The sequence below is a fragment of the Numida meleagris genome, chromosome 5 (assembly GCF_002078875.1).
Source record: "Numida meleagris isolate 19003 breed g44 Domestic line chromosome 5, NumMel1.0, whole genome shotgun sequence".
NCBI lineage: Eukaryota > Metazoa > Chordata > Aves > Galliformes > Numididae > Numida > Numida meleagris.
The window spans coordinates 51,875,489-51,897,727 of NC_034413.1; the positions used below are offsets into that span (position 1 = coordinate 51,875,489).

The 22,239-nt window shown below is 42.6% G+C and overlaps 1 protein-coding gene across 4 annotated transcripts in view; it reads right to left on the bottom strand.

Annotated features, from left to right (window-relative positions):
* The window catches only part of METAP1D (methionyl aminopeptidase type 1D, mitochondrial), a 35,125-nt gene that overhangs the window by 1,335 nt on the left and 11,551 nt on the right, over positions 1 to 22,239 (bottom strand). For 3 of the 4 annotated variants that reach the window (XM_021400036.1, XM_021400037.1, XM_021400038.1), the window contains exons 2-8: positions 19,037 to 19,203; positions 16,482 to 16,631; positions 13,010 to 13,158; positions 12,277 to 12,319; positions 8,678 to 8,841; positions 1,199 to 1,296; positions 741 to 788 (exon numbers count right to left, since the gene is read on the bottom strand). In XM_021400036.1, coding sequence (XP_021255711.1) covers positions 741 to 788; positions 1,199 to 1,296; positions 8,678 to 8,841; positions 12,277 to 12,319; positions 13,010 to 13,158; positions 16,482 to 16,631; positions 19,037 to 19,066 — 682 coding nt within the window. In that variant the 5' untranslated portion in view covers positions 19,067 to 19,203. Of the gene's footprint in view, positions 1 to 740; positions 789 to 1,198; positions 1,297 to 8,677; positions 8,842 to 12,276; positions 12,320 to 13,009; positions 13,159 to 16,481; positions 16,632 to 19,036; positions 19,204 to 21,929; positions 22,162 to 22,239 lie in introns of all 4 variants that reach the window. The other variant, XM_021400035.1, reaches the window with a different exon arrangement.

Here is a 22,239-nt window from a genome sequence, read left to right on the forward strand (position 1 = left end):
GGGGGCCGGCGGCAGCTCCCACTCGCGCTCCACACCGCGCTGCCCCACCTGGGCCGCACCGGGGGGGGACGGAGCGCTGCGGTGCGGGGAAGGTGCCCACTCTGCTTTCGTAACTGCGGGGAATTTTATTCGAGCTTTCGTTAAGAGTCCGCGGTAATAATCAGAGCACCAATCGCCCTTATGAACAGCGAATATTACAAAATATCTGAATTTTTTTAAAACAGACTTAAAATGTTCAATTAAATAAGCAAAACAACTATTTTCTGATTCCGCTCTAATTGCCGCATCGGGAGGATGGGGCCTCCACCCCCCGGCACCGGCACTGTACTCTGCGCACTCGCCTTGTGGGGCGGCTCTCGCGGCCCCCGCGCCGCCGGCCCGGCCCGGAGCAGCAATGCCGGCAGCGGGCAGCGGGGCAGAGCCGCGCTCTGCTGTCTGCACACCGCCACAGCCGCCGGCCGTAGCCGCTTTGCTAAAACGACGCGTCAGGTCCGCTGCTTAATGAGACTGACGTTCAGATTTTTCCTTTCCAAATTCGTGTCACTCGGGAGCTGTGTCACCCAACTGATCCCTCGGTGCATTTTTTAAAAATAATATTTTAATCTCTTTTCCGAGGGGCCAGTGTCGCCGTCGTCCCCGTTTCCGAAGGGATATTTCTATACTCAGATAAAGAAACGGCACGGAGCTGGGTTGTTGTGCGTGTGCTTTTTTAAAGACAAACACAGAATACATTTACTAACCTATTGTGAACGCCATTCCCTCCTCCATTAACAAATCACTGTCATTGGCTAGAAAAGAAAATAAAAACGCTTTTATAGTTGTTGTCTCTTTTCACCTTTTTTTTTTTTTTTTTTTTTTTTGGTAACATTGCCCAGCACTCGGTTTCAGATCCCGTTCTGGCTCGCAGGTGCCACACACGCCGGCCCTGACCCAAGACCCGACCCAAATGCCCATTCTCATTGCCCCCGCTGCGCGCCCCGCCGCCCCTCTGGTCCCGCCGGGCCTTTCCCACTCCAGCCGCCGTTTTTCCTCCCAGCTGCAGCCCTGACGGCTCCTCGGAACACGGGACATGTCTGGAGGACCGCCAGTGGAGATTCCTCCCGCGGGTTCGGGGCCGGCACTCTGGGCTTGGCTCGTTCCTCCGCCCCTGGAGCCCTCTCAGCAGGAGGAGACGGTGTCCCGGTCGGGGGCCACTTACCGTGGTGCCACACCTCGGGGTGTCCGTGGAAGTACGACCCGATGCCGTGGCCGACGAAGAAGGGGCACACCTGGAAGCCACTCCGCTGTGCCACAGAGCTGCAAGGCAAAGAGGACCCGTTAGCGAGCACGGCCCAACCCCGCCGCACGTTCATACCATCACCAGCAGCACCCAGCGCAGGGCCGCTGCCAGCTCTGAAAGAGAGCAGCCATCGCATAACCATCATTAGGTTTCAGAGGGAACGGGCCGGCGCAGGGCACAGTGCAGTGCAGCCCCCACTGCCTGCAGTGCCCCGCTGCGTGCACCTGCGGCCAGTGCCGGTGGGGAGGGAAACGCCAAGCTGTTCCCTTCCGAAATACTGCAAACATCCAGTACCAAAATGTACTGCAACTCCAGAAAATTTGTTCACACTATAATGAACAATGTATTTCTACTGAACCCATCAGCACAGTCCCCAAACTGAATCATCGTAATTATGGCACTTCAGTTCCGCTGGGAAGATCTGTCTGGTCGTTCACGGCCTCTCAAAAAGAGCATCTCCCAGAGAGACAGACATCCTGTCTGCGGGAACAGAGCTCGGCCCTGAGCCTCACCCTTGTCAGGAAAGCAAAATCCCACCCTGATGCTCCAAATCTGGGGACCCAGAGGTCCGGGAGTGCCCTGTGATGCAGGCTGGGCTCTACCAGAAGGCCACTCCACAGCACTGACCCGAGCAGCTCGGCCAGCAGAGCCAGCCCCATCCCAAATGGAGATCTGGGGCACCTGAGGTGGAGCGCGAGTGACAGGGGAGCTGCTCCTGAGTATCATCCCCACAGTGTGCCGGGAGCAAACAGGAGCATGGGAGCGGGACAGGAGGCACTCTCTCTGAAAAGATGTTGTCTACAAAAATAAAAGCTTCATTTGTTCATTTAAGATCACGGTGGGCCCTTCACACTTCAGGTTTGCCTGCAGTGACAGCTGAACAAACGTGCCTGCTGCCTCAATACAGAGAGCCACCACATTTCTATCTGGAGAAGACTGGAAATTTCATGTTTAGCTGTTCCCCAATTCCTAATTCCTGGCAAAGAGGGATACTAATATGGCTAGAAATTAGGCTTCAATTTGTGGCATTCAAGGTCCAGAGGTTGATGTTATATATAATTTATGTGGAAAAAAAACCCACAATGGTTTATGCAGCAAGAGGTCCCAGCAGTGAGGGAAGTCCATGCCCCCCACCATGCCAACCAGCCTGGGTCACGGCTGGGGCTGGCTGTGACACTGCTGAAGGCCAAAGAAGATCAGAGAGGAATCACAAAGTCAGATTACTCAGAAACATACACAAAACGAAATGGAAGGTCTCCGGTGACCCAGCCTACAGCAATGCAGATAATGGTTCCCAGACGGGGGAAGCAATTCCCTGAAGAGAGGTGGGAGAGGCCAGACACGCACCACACGGTGAGCTGCCCCTTCTCCTTCGCAGGGCTTTCTGCAAGAGCGCGAATGGCCCCACCAGCTGCTTTGAGGCTGTGCCCCATGCCCAGCCCTGCTAAGCAGTGGCACATGGGGCACTGGTGTGGCAGCGTTCCCTCCTCCTGCCCTGAAAGAAGTGGGTTTTGTGCATGGCAGTGGTGAATTCTGCCACTTCCTTGCCCAGGAGATCAAAAACATCAGTACTCGGGTGGATGGGATCAAAACGGGACGCTGGAATCAAGATAGGAGATGTGGAGCTCACAAGCCATGATACTTGCACTGACAGGCACCTGTGCACCCCTGCCTTCCCCCAGGAACTTGTCTACAAGCTGACTTGGTGCTCCTTTACCAAAAATGTAGTGTGACCGATGAACCTGACATGACATGCAGAAAATCTGTGGAGAAAATAATCTGCAGGTTTATCACTTGGTCACACTCAGTCCGGTTTTAACACTGTGCTTCAGAAGCACCACATGGGGAATTTCAAAGCACTCCACAACTACCGGCTTCACTTTGGAGTACTTAGAAAACCCCAGTGAGCTGTCACACCCATGCAGGCACTGTGAAATCCCTGCTCCCATCACAAAGGCGGCTGCCAGCCCCACTGCAGCCTGCTAGGGCAGTTCTGTCAGCACAGGTGTGCTGGTTGCACAGGGAGGGCCGTGAGTGAAGCAAACTGCTGGCCTTGGCCATCCCTCTGCCCACCAGCATCTGAGGCTGCAGGACCTAGCTAAGAAGCCTGAATGGCACAGAATGGGGCATTTTGCTCACCTTTGCCATTTGTGGCTGACAGGAGCTCAATGTTTTGGCCTGGCTGCCTCACTTAGGATCTGCCAGCGGCGGCCTTTCTCTCCAGCTCTCCCTGGACGGCAGCCCCAGAGGATTACAGGCCCTGCTCCATGCAGACAGAGTTGGAGTGGTGCTGGCTGCAGGTGGGACAGGAGGGCAGGAGGGAGACAGGGCTGAGGGGAAGGAGAGCGGCAGTGTGGGGCTGAGGCATGGGGGTGCCTCTCCTTAGCTGAGGCATGGCCCAGTCCTGCCTGTGCCCGCAGAAAGCACAGCCACGCTGCACTGACAGCACAAAAAAAGATGGGGATTCTTCACCGCAACCGTTGTTACAAATATCCATTGATAACATTCACCATTACGCATTTTATTCTTTGAGCCAGGTAGCACGCTTGGGCAGAGGTGAATTGGTCAGGATTAAAAGCATAATCATTTAATGAGCCCAGTACTTGATTTCATGTTTTGCTGCTGAGCGGTACAGCCCAGCGGCTGCTGTCGAGTACCTGCAGGGCTGCTCCTCTGCAGCAGGTGGCAAAGCGCCCTGTGTCAGGATGGAACAGCAGCAGCCGAGCTGGAAGGAGAAGGTCACTGAGGGCAGCTCATGGGCAAAGCCCCTGTGTGCTGCCATCGTGCTCCTGAGCGGACAGCAGAGCAGAGCGTCAGCTCCTTCCCCACCGGACGGCAGCTATCTATCCTTGGCCTGAGGAGGGATGACTGTGGAGACGTGCTGCAGCTCAACAAACTGCAACAATGCAGCAACAGGCAGGGCCACATTTCTGCAAGCTCTCCCTGGTGCTCTGGAGCCTCCCTTGAAAGGAGTTTTTGGGTGCATGGAAAAAATCCCTCCCACTGAAAAGCTGAAAAGCACGTTGGCAGGACTTCCTTATAGGGCTGGTCCTGTGCCTCCCACAGAGCCCCAGAAAGCATCCAGGAGTAAATAGGCATCCCAGCTCCAGAGGAAACAACATCCACTCTCTCAGGACTGGAACTCCCATTCTACCATTCTGGGACCGAAAAAATCCCAAACCTCCATTGTCTTTTCTTTGTACTGGATTCTGTTGCTTTTTCCTCAAGGTAGGTCTGGTCCAGTACCCTAAGCACTCACCGAAGAAACAAAGCAAACCAAACCCTGCTTTTGGCCTGGCCAACATCCTGCACTGCAACCTGGGCTGAGCGTCACAGGGAACCCATTCCCAGCTACGGGCACTTCCCCCAGTGCCTGCACTTCGCCACCTGCAGCCTCGCAGAGCAGCATGACCAACGCTACTGACCAACCAGGACCTCCCGCAGCAGCGGGCAGTGAGCCCACCTGGGAGACACCAGGAGATAACAGATCCATGGGCACTGCTTTCTTATTTGGGGACGTGCATTCATGTATCTTTTTTAAAATTAAAAGTAACCAGGCTTTTCTTACATGCCCACCAATGGGCACTCTTGCTTTCTTTTCTTTTTTTTTTTAATCCTTGAAAACAGTATCAGCATAAATTAGATTTGCCTATGGTAAAAAATATTTATTTGCAATAGAACCATATTAACTAATTTGAGAATTTACAAATTTTGACTGGGAAAATATCATAGTATTTTTCTCTTAAGTAGTAATCCTAGACTGAGGGAATGCACAAGTTCAGGGATTCCCCATAATGACAATAAATGTTGAGGTATAATTAGTAATATTTTTGAAAGCCAACAATCGTTTCTTGAAAGAAAGGTACATTTTAGTTTCAAACTGGAACACAAATTACTGTATTTTTCTTACAATAGTGTTGAACTTTTATTTGAGGTTCTCTGTTTCTGAAAGCAGACATGATGGATTGAAATAAAAGATAATTTATTGCAATGCTTACTTTCAAGTGCAGAGAGAAGCAGTGTAATTGTAATTTACTGTAGCTGTCAAGGAAAATCTATCACAGATGACATTAAAATGACTTATTTTGCCTGAGCCACTTATTGTTTAAATGTGCATAATCTGATTGAAACAGATTTTTTTAAATCTGCTTTATATTGTTCTAAATTAATATCAAAACATATACTTAGGAGTTAAACATTTTAAACCATTTATTAATACTTTCCTCACAACTATTTTTTCCTGAGAGCTGGAAATTGGTTTATTTAACAATATCACGTTTGTGTTTTCTAGCTCTATACATCCACAACAGTTCCACATACCTAAGCTCAGTGGCTAAAAAGTAGATTTCAAACTAGGCTTGTTTCTGTCTGAAAGAGAAATGCCACCAGCGGTAGAAGGAAATGGGAATACAGGGCCCAGTTCTGTTCCCTCTGGGGCCGATTGACAGTTTTGCCACCATCTTCAACAGGAACATGTTAGCAAAGATTCCCATTTTTCCAAGCAGAGTAACTCCTGAATCCACATAATCCTGTTTTTGTAACTCATAGGTGATGTGATGTGGAACTGCTGCCCATGAAACACTCTGTTTTGGCTACTGAGTTTCCGTAACAAAGAATATGTTATGATGCAAGCTTACCTCTGTGATACAGTGGTTCCCAAACCATTTATAGGAAGCAAATATTCTGATTTTTGGTGTCTAAGATACATTCTTGAGCACCTTTATAGAAAATATGGATGAAAGATACCTAGACAGATCTCCATTCCAATGGGGCTAAACATTGTCCGGTGTTCACAATCTCTAAGTCTCCCAAAACAGAAGAATTCAATGGATGGATGCAAATGCAGAAAGCTGAGAAACCAGAAACATACAGCTTCACCCAATCTCTTTCAGTAGAGGCACTGCTAAAGGAGTTCTGAACAAATCAGCACATTCAAATCATCTACACGATAAAATCTTGAAAAATAAAGTTAACGATCTGCTATTTCATATGTAGGTTTGGACATCTACTGGCTTTGATTCATCTGCTTTTAGAGGGAGCGCTGCTGATATATTTACACTCCGCAAGTAAACTGACCTCTGTAACAGCACAGTAAAAATTCAATGTCACATTCAATTCTGTTCTTTCTGTTCTTTTTCTTTTTTACCATTTTTTTAAATACAGCTAGAATTAATGTAGTGAATCTGTAATGAAATGCATTATCCTGCGTGGAGATTTATCAGATTTTCCAATTCAATGCCATGCTTTGCTCGCACTAGCTGGAGTTCACCTGCATGTTGCTGTGGCGTGTGGCTCCTTTTTGTAAAGAGTTAAGTTGAACACAAAAAAAGGGAACAAAGGTCAGCACCCAGCCGCCACTTGAATGTGAGATTTTTCTTTTTATTCCCCTTGATGTATACTAGGCTCTGTGTTATTAGTCTTAATGATGGAAAATTGTAGTGTTGATACAAATCTTTTTTTCAAAGTAGTAGGCGGGAGCTCCATTTGTTAGTAAGTTTTTTTGTGACTAAAAGCCACGGACAGTACATTTATGTAGCAGTAAAAGGCCTAGATGCTCTTTCCATAGCAGAGCTAATTATTCCTACTGTGACCTTACTGATCTACCCTGTTCCTAGTACATCTCATCTGCACGCCTGTTCCTCTGTGTAGATGGTGTCAGAGAATATGAAAAACCCTATAATGAAACCATTTTCATGATGGAGAAAGGCTACTGGAGTTGCACTTGCTACAAAGAGGCTCAATTATATGAGTAATTGTGATAATTTTCTACATTCATAGCCTTCAATGGGGAAAAAAGAATGAGAGCCACAAAGGAAAATTACTTTAACAAGAAAGTACAGAGAGTAAAAATGGAAGAAGAGACAAAAAGGGGGAAAAAATAACCAGAAAAAAAGTTTAAAAAATAGATCTGGAGGGAGGAATAGCAAGACAGGGAGAACAACAGAAATGCTCAAAAAGCCTATGTGCAGCTGTGTTGCACAATTAAATTGAATTTTTTTTCTGCAGTTGATGAATGTGACTACTGCAAATGTGCCTCTGTAGTTAGCTATCATTTGTTGTTCCGTGACAGGAAAAGGATAATTACCTCTCAGAGAGAATCAAAGGCTGACATGCCCTTTAGACACAGCCATGAATGCAGAGCTCGATAGAATGCTTGAATAAGAATCTAGTGTTCTGTGCCCCCTTCTACTCAAGAATAAATTTTGTTAAAATGCAAGAGCACCACCAGTAAATTTGTTGAACCCTAGGTGTTCAAAAATATGAGGTGCATCTATCGACTCATCCCATTTGCAAAAATAAAACTACATTTTGAATTCACTTCTATTATATTCATGGACAGTAAGATAGTGAGATATGCATTAAATTTCTTTTCCCAGTAGGGGTCTGATTCAACATTTCCTATGAAAGAACAGAAAGACACTATCCTTTTTCTCCGGGCTAGTTAGCCTATAATTTAAAACTGTCAAAAACACAATTTTATACAAAGTCTTCAATAAAAGCTTCTCAGATATAACCCAAAGAGGTTTTACTAAAGTTTGATTCAGACTCTGTTACAATATTTTTAAAGCTATAAACACATCTGACTGATATTTTGCCGTGCGCTTTTTTCCTTAAAGTATGTGAAGATTTACAAAGAAAAAAAGCAGCATCCTTTCAAGGTGACTAAGCCTTGCAGCTTTTAAGTAATTGCAACATATACAATAGTATGTCGGGACCATTAACAGTCCAGTGAAGTCTTGCTTAATGAAATGTATACAATATATGTTTTGTAATATTTTTCCTTGCAAACATTTTTAAATGATCTGTAGGCACCTAAAAAAATTAAGCACATTTTTATTCTAAACTGCTAGAAGAAGAGCCATGAGTGATGGCTAGAACAGATGCAAAATGGGGAAAAATCTCTTAATGCGAGCTCTTTCTTCTCTACGACGTTAGTATGCTCTGCTCTTTGTAAGATAAGAAGCTCTCGAGTTAAATATTTTTGTACTTTTTAAACAAAGAGACTTACTTATGTTGACTAATTCCTTTGTAACATTCATTATTGCTCTACAATGAAAACAATGGCTTCTAACCTTCTTACATCGTTAGACAGATGTGGTATAGTTTCGCAAACAAATAAAAAAAACCACCACAAATTACATCTGTAATTCATAAGTCTACCCCATGAATAACTCTGACTCTTTCCATAGTTATCTTTGCTGAGCCTGGTGTAACTCACTTTGAAAAAAAAATCCTTCTTACTCAAGGAACAACATTACAGCTTGGCAGTTCACATACTGATATCAGACTGAAATGATGGTTTTGAATCATAAAACATGTCATCAGCTTTATACCAAACCTCCAATAACCTTTGTCCCACTTGCCAGCCCTCCCTTTACTTGTCAATATAAGGCTTACCTGATTGTGTTTCCAATTACAGAGAAGGGAGCCCCTGGTCTGCAAGCTGCAATTGCTTCATCTCTACATTTCCTGGCAACCTCCACTAACTTTTGACCAGATTTATCCACACTGCCCACCAAAAAGGTTTCAGAAGTGTCACCATGGTAGCCGTTGTAATACACCTAAACACATGCAGAAATGTAAAGACAGTTTCTTGTTTTGCATCCAGAAACAGATCATCTAAACTAAATCAGTTATTTCTAGGAATGAGCTATGTATTGCAACAGATAGGTCACTGATAAGGCTGCATGTGCGAGAATGAGACTGGAAAAGCAAAACACTGGAGGGAGAAAAAAAAAAAGCATGAAAGACTGCAAGGTGCACAAGGGTTGCCAATTAAAACCTTGACAAATGCAGAAGTTGTGTGTGGCCACCTAGCAGAGCATGGGAGGTGACATGGGTGACACGGCTCAGCTACAGGAGAGGAGTATGCCAGAAGCCAGGAGGGGGTCATGGGGCCACTCAGTGCCAAGGGGGTCCCTGGGCAGGGATGGGGAGAGGTGCCAGCCCATCAGCAGTGGTTGGGAGACCCATCCCTCCACAGAGAACATCCCCACGCCAGTACGGTGGGGTTCTGTGCAGGCAGAAGGCGCAGAGACCTGCTGAACTAATGACTTGCTGGCTTTCTGTTTGTTTGTTCGACATTTCATAGTATCAAAGCCTCAGCTCTCCTGAAGCTCCCTCTTGGGCAGAGCCCTGCAGCACGGAGTGGAAGGGGGTTTTGCAGCTCTGCTGTACAGCAGGAGGGACACAACTTTGGGAGCAAGCCAAATTTCCCTACCAAAAGACAAAATTATAATGGGGTACAGTTTTGATCTTCTAAACATTTTTTTCCCCAAACAGTGGGCAACTATCCTCCTGGGACTAATGACTCACCAAGACTGAAGCACTGAACTTTTGCCACTTGCGAGCTATTTGTGAAAGACACAGACTCGCATTCCTTTTGGTCAATTGCAAATGGAAAAAAAAATAAATTGGCTGCAGACGGTTTATCTCAGGGCCAGGTTTGTGTTGGGGGGGAGATGTAAAGAAAATGCAGGCAGCTGCCGGTGCACAGCACTGCACAGGACAGTGAATGGCAGAGAGGATCCAACTTTGCAGTCCTCCCGGTGCACACCTCCCTCTGCCAGCTGGAGCTGCCGCTAGATCTGCTTTTACAATTTAATGCCTGCTGGAGAGGTTTCACTCCAGCTAGTTCGTATTTAAGCCAAACGAGTTCAGTTGTAGCTCTAGCAAGAACGGCACTTAAAAACCAAACAAAAACATTACACTTCATCATCCTGGAAAAATGAGTACAGATTTAAAACACAGCAGAGCTTAAAAATAATAGCATTTACTGCCGGCCATCAACAGCAATTATGTATTTTTAACATTCATAAACTACAACCACAGCAACTGTAACACACTAATTCCTTAAAAGTCAATGAAAGATTTGAGTTGTAAGAAGCTCTACCTGCCAATAGCTGGCTGGAAATTGTGCAATGCTGACAGTTCACTGATGCATAATGCTTCTGTGCCTACACTTAAATACATTCTAAAGGCTACATGACGAAACCAATAAAATTTGTATTTCATCTATGAAATTCTACCATCTTAACTGTGCAAAAATAGATTTTTTCTTCAAATAATTTGTACGTTGTGTGAAGTGTTTATAGTTAATAACCAGAATATTATTTAATCATTTTATAGAACCTGTGTGCAATTATAAACAATTTGTTGTAGCATATTTACTTTGATTTTTACACTGTTCCTCTGTGAAACATCTCAATTTTCCTCATTAAAAATAAATCAAAAGATCAATTAGCAACATTGCAAAGTAATATTTCTTCCTTAAATTGTTTGGAACTGAACAGTTCTCAAACACAGCACAGTTCACTTTCATACCACATAAAATCTTTTCAAAGATAATTAGCAATTCCTACCCTTGCAGGAATCTTCACATTCATGGGAACTTCAAGATTTATTTTGTTTTTTTTGAGGGTAAACAGAACACAGTAAGAATATATTTTCCAAAAGACCACTAACATTTGGTTGAACATTATTTTTAAAGTAGGGTGGAAAAGATGCACACTCCACATCAATATAAAAATATCTGGGTTAGAATATCACGGGAAAGGATCTGTGATATGAATCTAAACAGTTGTGGTTTTTTTTTTCCTAAATCTAAGGAGCTGTTATTATTATCCTGACAGATGAAATAACAACAACAAAAAAACCCAAATGAACCTTAGTAAGTTACAAAGAAACGAGATATTAAATCCCTGGCTGTTGCAAGCTGATCTGCCCTAGTAAAATGAGCAAAGCTACACCAGTTCACCACAGTAAAAAATTAGGCCCAAAATATACTGTAAAAATAATAGATCACACTGTGTGAAGCTGGCAGTCAGAATTCTACAATTAGAAAGTATGGAGATGGGGAAGAAATGACAAGGAAAAACGTCCCCAGAACAATGCAGCTCTGGATCAGACGTAAGTATGCCATGGGAAAAGGTCACTGACCCTAATGTTCGTAGGAAAAGTGATTCAAAAGCTGAAATCTCATGCTCGGAGGTAAATCCAACTGAGATTTCTTCACTTCTACCAGTATGCAATTTGAGCCCAAGAAAAACAGTATCAAGTTAACAAGAGTTTTTTAATGATTAAAAAATCTTGTTCCTATGGTACTCTTTTGTATGTCACATCTTGCAAAATAACGGCAGAATTCAAAAGACATCTGTGTCTGTATTAAAAATAAATACCACTTTGGGAAAACAAAAACGTGCAGTGAAAATAAAAAAGCTTCTGCAAGACACAAATACATTGTGCTGTCTATATGAAATGAGAAATAAGTTCCCAGTTTCCGTATTTTCCTGCTCCCATGAAAATCCAGCCGGTGTTTATTTAAGTAGCTGTAATTGACCATTCTCTGGAAATATTAAGTCACGGTTATATCACACTATTTCTGTTTCTGTGCAAAAGGTTCAGGGCTTTTATACCAGAAATGGAACACAACACTACCTTCGGGGATTTTAATAAATGTGGGGAACACTGCTAGCAAAAGAGTTGCTGTCCAAATAGACTGACATACACAGGCCAATGTAGCCTCTAATGACAGAGTAAGATAATGACAGGCCCCACTCAAAATCAGCAGGAAGAGGAAGATCAATCTTGGCAGAGTGAAGGAAAAATGCTGGCTTTCTTCATGTTAGCTCATCTCATACATATCTATCTTCAGCTGCTGCCCAGTACTGCGGTGCTCTGCATTAACTACACAGTGGATCAATAACAATTACACCTTCTCAGAAACATGACACATAGCAGGATTGGGTTGACATTTCACTTAGGCCAACATTGATCTCAGTGCATCTGATTCCAGTCCTAAATTCAAGTCAGGCCTGGGTCTAGCTGGAATAAACACACAGTTAAAAACAAAAAAGGAAACCAGCTGCTTGTGCCTTGCCTTAGAAGTAAACAGCACATCCATCTGTGCGCTCCCCATCTCCCATCCACTATTCTTCCTGTTGCTACCAGGAACTCTAAAGTTGATCAAAGACTATTTTTTTATATGAATTACTCACCGTGACATCAATGTTGATAATATCTCCATCCTGAAGAGGTCGACTGAAACAAAAACAGAAAGGAGAAAAATAATGGTGACAGACGGTTCCCAACAAAGGGAACATAAGAATAAACACCTAATGACACATACATAAAAATCAGGGGGTAGAGATTTCGTGACGGAGGAAGGCACAGGCAAACAGAATAACTGTTTTTAACGTTCAGCTCTGACTACTTAGAGAACAAGTGTAGCTGAATATAAAATAACGAGAAACAACTAGCGGGAAAATATATCAACATCTGAAAAATCCACTATTATGTGTATTCTTTTTCTCTCACTAGGGTTTGTATTTTACTTTGTGAGTAGCTGAATGTATTGCAAATGATGATAATAAAAAAACACATAAATTCAAATATATTTATTCCTTACCCTATACTTATTTTACTGCAGAAAAAAATCAGAATTATTCTCAGTATTGTTTGTTTTTTTTTTTTCCATGCACTAAACTCCAAAGGCACTGCGCTATTTTTTTTCCCCAGTGTCTGGACAAACAGGATAACATTACTGGTTTTCTACTTCACATACATTTCTATAGCATCTATCAGCACTGTGTGGTAACATGATAAGCATCTGCAAACATCTACATGCGACATATAGTCAAGCTGAAATATGTTCAATATTAAATGCAATTTATTAATTTCAGTTTAACATTTTCATTCCTGGCAGTAAAATGTAGATTATTGGGGAAATACCTGTCAGGAATACCATGACATACCACGTTGTTTACAGAAGTACAAACAGATTTTGGAAAACCTCCATAGCCCAGAGGTGAAGGATAGGCATTCTGTCTGATTATTTCATGATGAACAATGGAATCTATTTCTTCAGTTGTCATGCCAACCTAAAATATCAAAAATAACATTCTGTTAAAAAAGCAAAGCTAGTTTCTCATATTTACCGAATGTGATTGCAGCCAAATGTTTCAATGAAATCTTGGGTATTTCAAATTCACTGCTTTGATAAAAAACACAAAAATGTTTGATATACTTTACTGATATGCTGGACTATTTTTAAAAGGGAACAAGGTTTTAAACCAAGGATGCAGTAGAAACAAGCATTCAAAGGTTCCTAAGAAACCTTAAATATCCTCTTCTTCCTTCCAGTCCTTTTTTCCACATTTGCTCTCCCAGAGACACCAATTTTCCACGGCATCTTGTTTCAGTAGCTGCTATAGAAATGTCTGTTTTTAATGCTTCTAGTCCTTTGAAACGTACTACTTTCCTATTTAATTTGTAAAATAAATGATATTAATTCTTTTTAACTCCCTAGTCCATACATTATTATGCAATTGCATGTTTTATGAAATAGTTCTCTGAGTATTCCTTAATTTTGTAAAAGATCTAAATATTTGAGTTCATATCTTGAAGATATTTTACTTCAAGTTGCCATAGGTTGGATGGCCACAGTGAATCTACATGCACTTATCCATCATTTTTTGGAATATTCACTTTTATGCTTGACACTTTATAGATTCACCTTTTTCTCATGATTTTACATATTAAAAAAACTCAAAAATCATTCAGCCATTTCTTGAATATCTGTGGAGTGGAAAACACACATGCTTAAAACACTGTTTTTCTAGCTTTTCTTTTGGATCGACTGTCTTGAAATGGTTAGAGCTGAAATTTGAAATTTGGTAGGGAATCCTCCCTCGTTGAGAAGAAGTACCTTTGAGGGTTCCTGTGCAAATTGATTGTGATTTGAATGAGTTTTGAGCCTTTGAAAATCATACTTCATACACACACACTACAGCAGCTATGATTTCTGAGGACATTTTACTAACACATGGAATGCAGGTAGGCTGTGGTGCAGAAGGCATACATAACTGTATGTTGAAATATTCAGCAATCACATACAGAGAATACAACAGAATGCACTTGTGTCCTGTGCTGAGGGTAAAGCTGGGTCTATTTGCTCAGCATGGAAGCATGGCTGGGCAGATAAAGAGGGACAGCAACACCCACTATGCAATTTGGGGTTCCCGTGCAGCTGCCCTGCTCTGCAGCAGCTGTGATGGCAACAGCTTCTGCACACTGTCTGTGCCCAATGCTGCAGACAGTGGTTCTGATTCCAGGCAGGTTTGTTGCTCCTGCCTTTGCTCACCCATCCACCACCCGCAGCAAACAGACAGATGGAAGCATGGTGCACTACACTGGGTGCTGCCTCTGCCCAAGGAATTCGGTGCAGCTTTTGGATGATCAGCAGACAAAGCTGTGCTATCTGTGTGGGAGATGTAGGCGCTATGAAAAGTTCTGCTTTTAGCAGAACCTGTTTTTCTTGAGAAGGCACCTACTGTGCATCACATCCCTTACAGGGGACCGGGTAATCTGACAGTATACAACAAAATATTTCGATGTCATAGAATGTGCTGTTCTATTCCCAAATCTCTTCCCCAAACCTAGGAAGTGCTATCATATATAACACCATATGCTATTTTTAAGTCCAATGGGAAGTAAATGGCAACAGCAAAAACACATGCTCAGCTCATGGTCCCCCTGTATTCATATGCTGTGATGCCACTGTTGTCACACTGGGGACATTACTGCTGGCAGATCATGGCTTGGACACAAGCTCGTGTGGAAGGCTGTGTGCAAGGCAGGTTCAGAAGGACAGCAGGAACAGGTGGAGGGATGGGGCTCTTCAGATAAAACTGGAATGCAGATTCTCCTTTACAAGGACAGCCTAAAAGAGCTTGGTTTGCTTTGTCCAGCACCCTGAAAGCTATAGGAGCTCTAATCACTGCATGAAGGGAATGGACTCAAGGAAAGGCAGGAAGAAGCTTAAATTAAAGAGCAGGGCTGGCATGAGAACAGACGGGTAAAAACTGGTTGCACAAAGACACTCCCTGCTGATGAAGAGAGGCCCTGGGACATGCTTCCATTCACAGCAGCCCTGGAGAAACACTTGAGCAAAGCGGAGCTGGCCTGGACAGAGTCCCAGCTCTGAGTGCCACTTCCCACCCTCCCAGCCCATGTCTGCTCCTGGTCATCACTCCTCTCAAACACTCTCCTTCTCTCCTAGAATTGTTATGTGTATGTAGTAGCTTCTTGCTATTATGTACTGTTTGCAGTGTCAACTTCATCATAAGCTACACTGTGCTCCATATGAATGTGTTTTATGCATGATAACAACCATGTATGATTAAACAGTATTACTGAAAATCTACTCTCGTTCATAATCCCCCCATTGCGCTCTTGAGGTAGAGTCCTGATTCTTCAGATACATGTATGTGTCCCTAACTTTATATAAGCAAGTCCTACTGTACTGGGAAATAACTGCACATAAAAAGTTAAACCTGCGTATTCGTAAAATTAAAGCCTCAGGCAGTTTTGTTACTGGCCACCCCATCTCCAGAACTAAATTTCTGGGACAGCGTCATGAGAACTGGAAGAAAAATGCATGGTAAACTGATATATTTTTCCCCTTTTAAGCCAATGACATTGACTTACAGTCCCCATCTATCTCTGCATCTCATAGCTACTCAGCCTATTTTACCCTATTCAGTATGCTATTACATGAAATATCAAGGTAAGGCAAAAAATCACTCCTTCATCTGCAAAAACTTGTAGTAGGCTCCTCCCGGCACATTTATTCTTGAGAGGTATCCCAAAAAGCATACTGTAGAAACATTACTGGAAACCACGAGGCTTTCTTATCAATGCACTCTGGAAAATAGTATGGAGCTTGGCAGCTGTTTTTTCCAACAGCAGTTCAAAGACTTGTGCTGTGCCAACCCTGTGGGGCAGCACGAGTTGAAGGACGAAGGGAAAGAGAGGCAGAAGCCTGGCCCCTTGGCCTTGCACGCATGCAGAGCCAAAGAGCAGAATATATGAGGATGATGGGCCATAAAATTACAGGAAAAATATGTATCATGGGCCTTCTGAGAAACTCATTTGATTTGGCACAATCTGAACAGAGGGAAGATTACAGAGACTGCACCGAGCCAGCAGCTCTTACTGCATAGATTTAAAATACAGAAATAGTTAAGCAGGTATATAATGAACTGAATCAGAAGTTAGTAAGTACTTTTTGAGTATCTACATTAAAGTTGGAAGCACATTAAGGACAGCCAAAAAAAAAAAAAAAAAAAAAACTAGGAAAAAAACCAAGAAAGTGAAAGCATAAAAGACATTCAAGCTGTTTGGGGACTTACGTAATCATTACCTTTAAGCCCTTTCCAGCCAGAAGCAGGACATGACGGGCCAATTGACAAGCCTGACGAAGCCCTTGAATCTGATCTTCATTCTTAATTTCTATGTCGTCTCCCCAGTCTGGTACAATGCCTGTCGTCACATAGTCTGGCTTCTTTATGTGCTTGGAGAAAAAGGATTGAAAATGAAGATCAGAAAACTGAGCATGACAATGGGATCATTTTCTCAGATACTGCCTCCTGCTTCATGGCAGCTTGCCCTTTCTGTCGTAGTATCGACCTTCCTAAGCCATCAGGGCAAACCCTCAAGGCTGCCTCAGTATTGCTTCCACTGCCCTTTTGAACTTAACATTGCCTGGTACTACTGACTTGTGCAGTCTGTTAACCTCCCTGTACTGAAATCCTGAGGACTGCAGCCCAGTTTTAGCACAGTCTCAAGTTTTAAAACTGTGAGAAAAAGACTTAGAACCCTTTTATTTTCTTTTGCAAAGAGTGGTATATCTTATAGAAAAAGCACCTGAACACTGCAATGACCTGGACAACCCTATCTCCTATTAGTTTCTTGCTCAGACAAAACTTGTGCTAATTTTTATGAGATTTTTTTTTATTAAGAACTCAAGGATTAAACTTATTTTAATTTAGAGTTTTCACTTATTAATCTAGTTCTCATGCTACGTGCAAACTTGTCCATTTACAATAATATGCAAGAATATCCCAATTTGTGAGACGCAGGAAGTGTAATAAACTTTCTTTTTTTGTTTGCACAGAAAATTCTCAGTCTTCACAGAGAGGTGAAATTTAATTTCTGATTATTTTTTTGAATCCACAATAATTTCACAACAAGATAACATCGCACAGTGAGAAAAATGCACTTGGTTTCTGCAGGCGCTGGTGATGTCACCAGTGGGGTGAGAGAGCAGCTTCACCCACAAGAGCTGTGCTTCACACTGGTTCACAAAACACAGAATCAAACTGGCAGGGCAGGAAGCAAAGTGGCCCCTTTGGTTGTATACAAGACCACACAACATCCCAGTCAGGGGTAAAGAAGAGTGGTGTAACCTATTAACTCCAGCGGGACTTCAAATAAGAAGGCCATTGTTGCTCCTACTGGTATTTCATCACTTCTACTCTGGCAAAGTGTAACTGTGTCTTTACTGAATTCACAACAACAGAATTTCAAATGTGAATTTCATTTAAGTCAAATGGCATATCAGCCTTTAGAGCATCCTGTTGAAATATATACCATGGGACTTAATTTAGAAGGAAAAATTACATTTGCTGGATTACCCACTGCATACACTGCAGCATCTCCACCACCTCTTTAGAAGGCACTGATTTTCTAACTGCTGAGACCTGGCCCTGTTGACCTGTGAAATCTGTTGAAGGAAAAATCCAAAGCAGCATACGTACAAACATCTACATATACAGTTTCACACCAAAATATTGGGGAAAAAACAAACGTCATCTCAATCTGAGATTTTTCTGGCATACTCTGTAGCAAGTGATAAACTTGTCCTCAACTTTTCAGAGTTGAAAAATTTAGGCTAATTTCAGACAGTGTAAGCACAGTGATCTGTGAAGAACACTTTTCAGTATGACAATATATTTTTTCCTCTTTATCCTAAAAGAAGCAAGTGCTACAGATTTTCAACCTTTGAAAACATATAAAGCACAAAACCACATGCTTTCCCACCACACAGAACTTCCATAGACCCTCAGGTGTAAGAGCTCTACATTCAGCATCCTCATCTGCTTTCCTAAATAACACTTTTTTTTGTATTACTGGCCCATGGAAATATTTTGCACTTTGCGTAAGAAATCTAGAATAATGTGGAAAGTACTAATATTCATCCTGAAAAGCACTGCTTGGGAAGGGCATTTTTTTGGCTGAATGAAATATACTTTGAATGAAAGAGGCAGTTGAACTGTATGCTGTAATTAAAGAAAAAGAAAAAAAAAAAGGAAACCAGAAGTGGAATGTGTGTTAGAATTAAATGAGAAAACCTCTTCTGGCCCCAAAATAAATAAAGAGAAAAGTATATGCTGGAAGAAAAAGAATACTCAGAGACAGTCAAGATTAGTTTGGAAGGAACAGTGGGGCTGCAGGGCAGCTACTAGCAGGTATTGTGTGCTCTCATCCTGAACCTGACACAGCAATTAACAAAATGTTCAGGAAGATATAAACATTTTTATAACTAGCTTGCTAGAGATGTATACAGAAAAGTACTCAGATGTTCATGAATGATTCCTAATGATTTCCAGTAGGACTGTCTATAGTCGTCCAGAAGAAGAACCTTGGCTAGAAGTGTTAAGTGCTGTCAGATGATTATAACATTCCATGTTTATACGAATGTAACTTATTGAGCCCCAGGTTTAAACTCTCTAATAACTAGATACATCACTCTGTTTAATGTGGTAGGGAGCTGAAAACTTCTCTCACTAGCGCTGTTATTTCAAACACCAGATCGCGTCATAGGGCTATATCCAAACCTTTGAATGCACTTTATCAGCTGTGGAGTCAACTCCTACACTGACTGAAAAACAGAATAGATAATAACAATTGCAGTACCTCTGGAACTGGGTAAGCTGGAGAAACCATGGCTGGCCAAACTACGCTATACGCAGTATATCTTTGTCCCTGAGAAAAGAAGCATCTCCACTGCTGATTGCTTGATTGCCTGTGCAGGTAGACACGATTGCGTGAAGAAAAAATTCTGAGGCAGTCAGTCACAGAACCTGTTAACAGATAAGTTTGAAACGGTTAACTTTTCTTCTACTACCATGTTACAAATCATAAAATATGAAAAAAGAAAGGCACCATGGAAAACAAACTGCAGAACTTGTGCAGTAACCAAGAAGTTCAAATCTTGTACCGTTACAGTATTAACACTAAGAAGCAGTGAGAACAACAACAAAAAAAAATCACAAAGCATTACATCAGATCTTTATAAAATATTATATCTGTTTTTGTTCAATGCATTAAAACGTACCATGGGGAAATTCCCCAAACCTCACAGCTAGGACTGACACCCAATCTGCTTGTAGCAGCTTGCACGGCTAGAAGCTGCACTTGGTGCAAGGCTTGGGGAAAGGGTACACAGGGGACAACTACAAGAAATCGAGAGAGAAAAAAAATAATTCCATGCTGATTTCAGCATTTTCATCCAAAAATTCTCAGTGAATTCGTCACACATTTAAGCTCTCATTTGCATCGAGATTCAAAGTTTGGGTTCAGTCTGTAGTCACCTCCTGCACAGCAGGAAGAGAACAAACAATATGAGTGATTTTTAGTCTTGGCCAAGGGCAATTGAGGCCACTGAAGTTTGTAATTGCCTTGGAGTATTTGAATCGGATTTCCCCTAAATCACACAGGAAGTTGGGACAGCAGTTCCTGAGCAATCATTGCCCTCACTTACTTTTTGGGCAATGATATATTTTGCCAAGAAAAATGGGCATGAACGCCCAACTGTTGTCAGAAAGACAACAGAAACATAGTAAAGCATCACAAAAGATGTCACTAGCATCAAGACAGCGAAGTACACTAAATTTGAGAGGATTATTTACACTGTCCAATTAAACACTAAGAAACATTGTGCTTATTTCCGTTGCTCAAAAATTCTATAATCTAACCTGTGGTTTCTTTTTTTTTCATGATGGAGTAAGGTTCACATAGTAGTTAAATTGCTTTTGAAAGAAGTCATATGTATACAAATACAAGAGCAACCTTCTGTGGCAAGTAACCAGTATGAATAACTAATACTCAGTAAAAAGGAAGTGGTTTTGTTTAAGAGGAGGTTACCTAAACATCCTTACATCACAGAAATTAAGAAATTTGTCTACTGTACGTTTTTAACTATGTAAAAATGATTTTCTCTTTAAGAGTATTTTCTATAATCCATAGATAATAGAAAAAATATATATATATTTCTCTCTATGATTCTATAATCTTGTATATTCTTATTTACTGTATATTTCTTCCTTTGGCTATGCTTATCGTGTCCAGATGTCATAGTATCTCTCCCCACGCACACTTGGCTTCATAGACAGCCCTTTTAAATCACCCCACGATATACAGCGGAGTTGAACTACAAACTTTTTGAGAGCCAAGAAAATGAATGCAATTGCTGAATGAGGTTTGCTTTAGACAAGTCCCTGAGTGTCTCTGTACACTGGGCAGTGCTAAGCTTAGTTAACAATATCTGAATTTGTGCAACACCTGAAAAGCTGTAGAGAATTTCACTCAATGCAAGATTTTTGCTGTTTTAAACTGTTCATAACTAACATGGCAGAGTTGGAGGGCGAGGCTCAGATCCCACTGTCAGCATAACCTGGGTACCCTACTGATGGACTCCTGCTTCCTGAGGGGTAGAGTGCCACTGTAGAAGTGGAGCTGCCCCATTAACAGTGGGCTGGCTTGGTTTGGCGTTCTGTAAGTTATCATCTCATCACTAGCCTCATTTCTTACTGCTTTCCTAGCATCTCCTTCACAAGGAAAAATTCCTGTCCAAATGAAAAACAAAACCCTGCAGAATACAGAAGCTCATCCAAAGAGCTCAAAGCATCCTACAACTCCTTGAACAGCTTGCACACATTTTTGGAAGCTGGAAACACGGAACCTGCAGAAGCAGCAACTTTTGGGTCTTCAGAGGCAGCACCTTACAAAGCACAGCAGGGGAACATCTCTCTCACCACGGCTGATGGCACTGGCCCGTGGCTCCGCACCCATGTGCTAAAGGCACTGAAACCCAGACATGGCCGCAGGCAGCTGAAGTCCACGTGGACACTGATAACTTAGGTCACATTTCCAATGCTGCCCTTTCAATGGCACACCACTGGGCACCTGTCCCGCTGGGCACACTGCTCACTGGCAAAACAAAAGTGTAAGTGTGTCTGTCAGTTATTTGTCAACAGAGCCCTGAATGTCCCAAATAAATGCATCAAACCAATTCAGATCAGTGGGTTCATGCCTATCTGCCATCCCACGTTCAGAAGGGATATCTTCTCGCTGGGAATAAATTTTTTCTCTCTGTTCCTCCAAAGCCACACCATAAGTCTTGTCACAAGTAACAGGATAATGAGGTACCGCGGCCTGTTGTTATCCCACTAACTGCTCATTATAAACCAGACGCGCACAAAAATACCCACCACTGGAACAGGTGAAATGCGACAACCAAATAAATATCACTACAGTATCATCTGTCTCCTAAAGCACATCACAAGAATTACAAACACAGAATAACTAAACCTTTGTTTGAAATAATACAAAATTATAAAAGAAAACATTCTCCTTCAAAGTAAAAATAAAATGGCATTAAAATATAACAATGTTACTGTTTTATAATGAAAATCTGGACTCCATCCACTTCCTTCCTTAAGAAGGCCTTCCTCATGTCTCAACAGCTCCTTTTATTTTCAGGCTCCCATATTCACAGCTAATTTGATATAGCAACACCATCAATCACCGAGACAGCAGCAACTGGCCGTGTGCTCCGCGTCGCCCCGACCGCTGTGCTGCTGCCGGCCCCTCCACACCAAGCAGCTCCCGGCAGCCTCTGATGGACTTCTCCTGCACCGACGCCCAAGCACGTCCTTTTTGTGAAGCTTTCTGTGTGCATTAATTGCTGCGAGATGGTTCATAAAGGCAGGATTTAGGCGGCTTCCAGCAGAATTGCAGCCATCGGAGAGCCGGGCAGCCTGGAACACAGCAGCACAGGCAGGATGCGAGCTGCCATCTGTGCCTGCCTTTTCTCCCCCACCAGCAAGGTTGCGTCA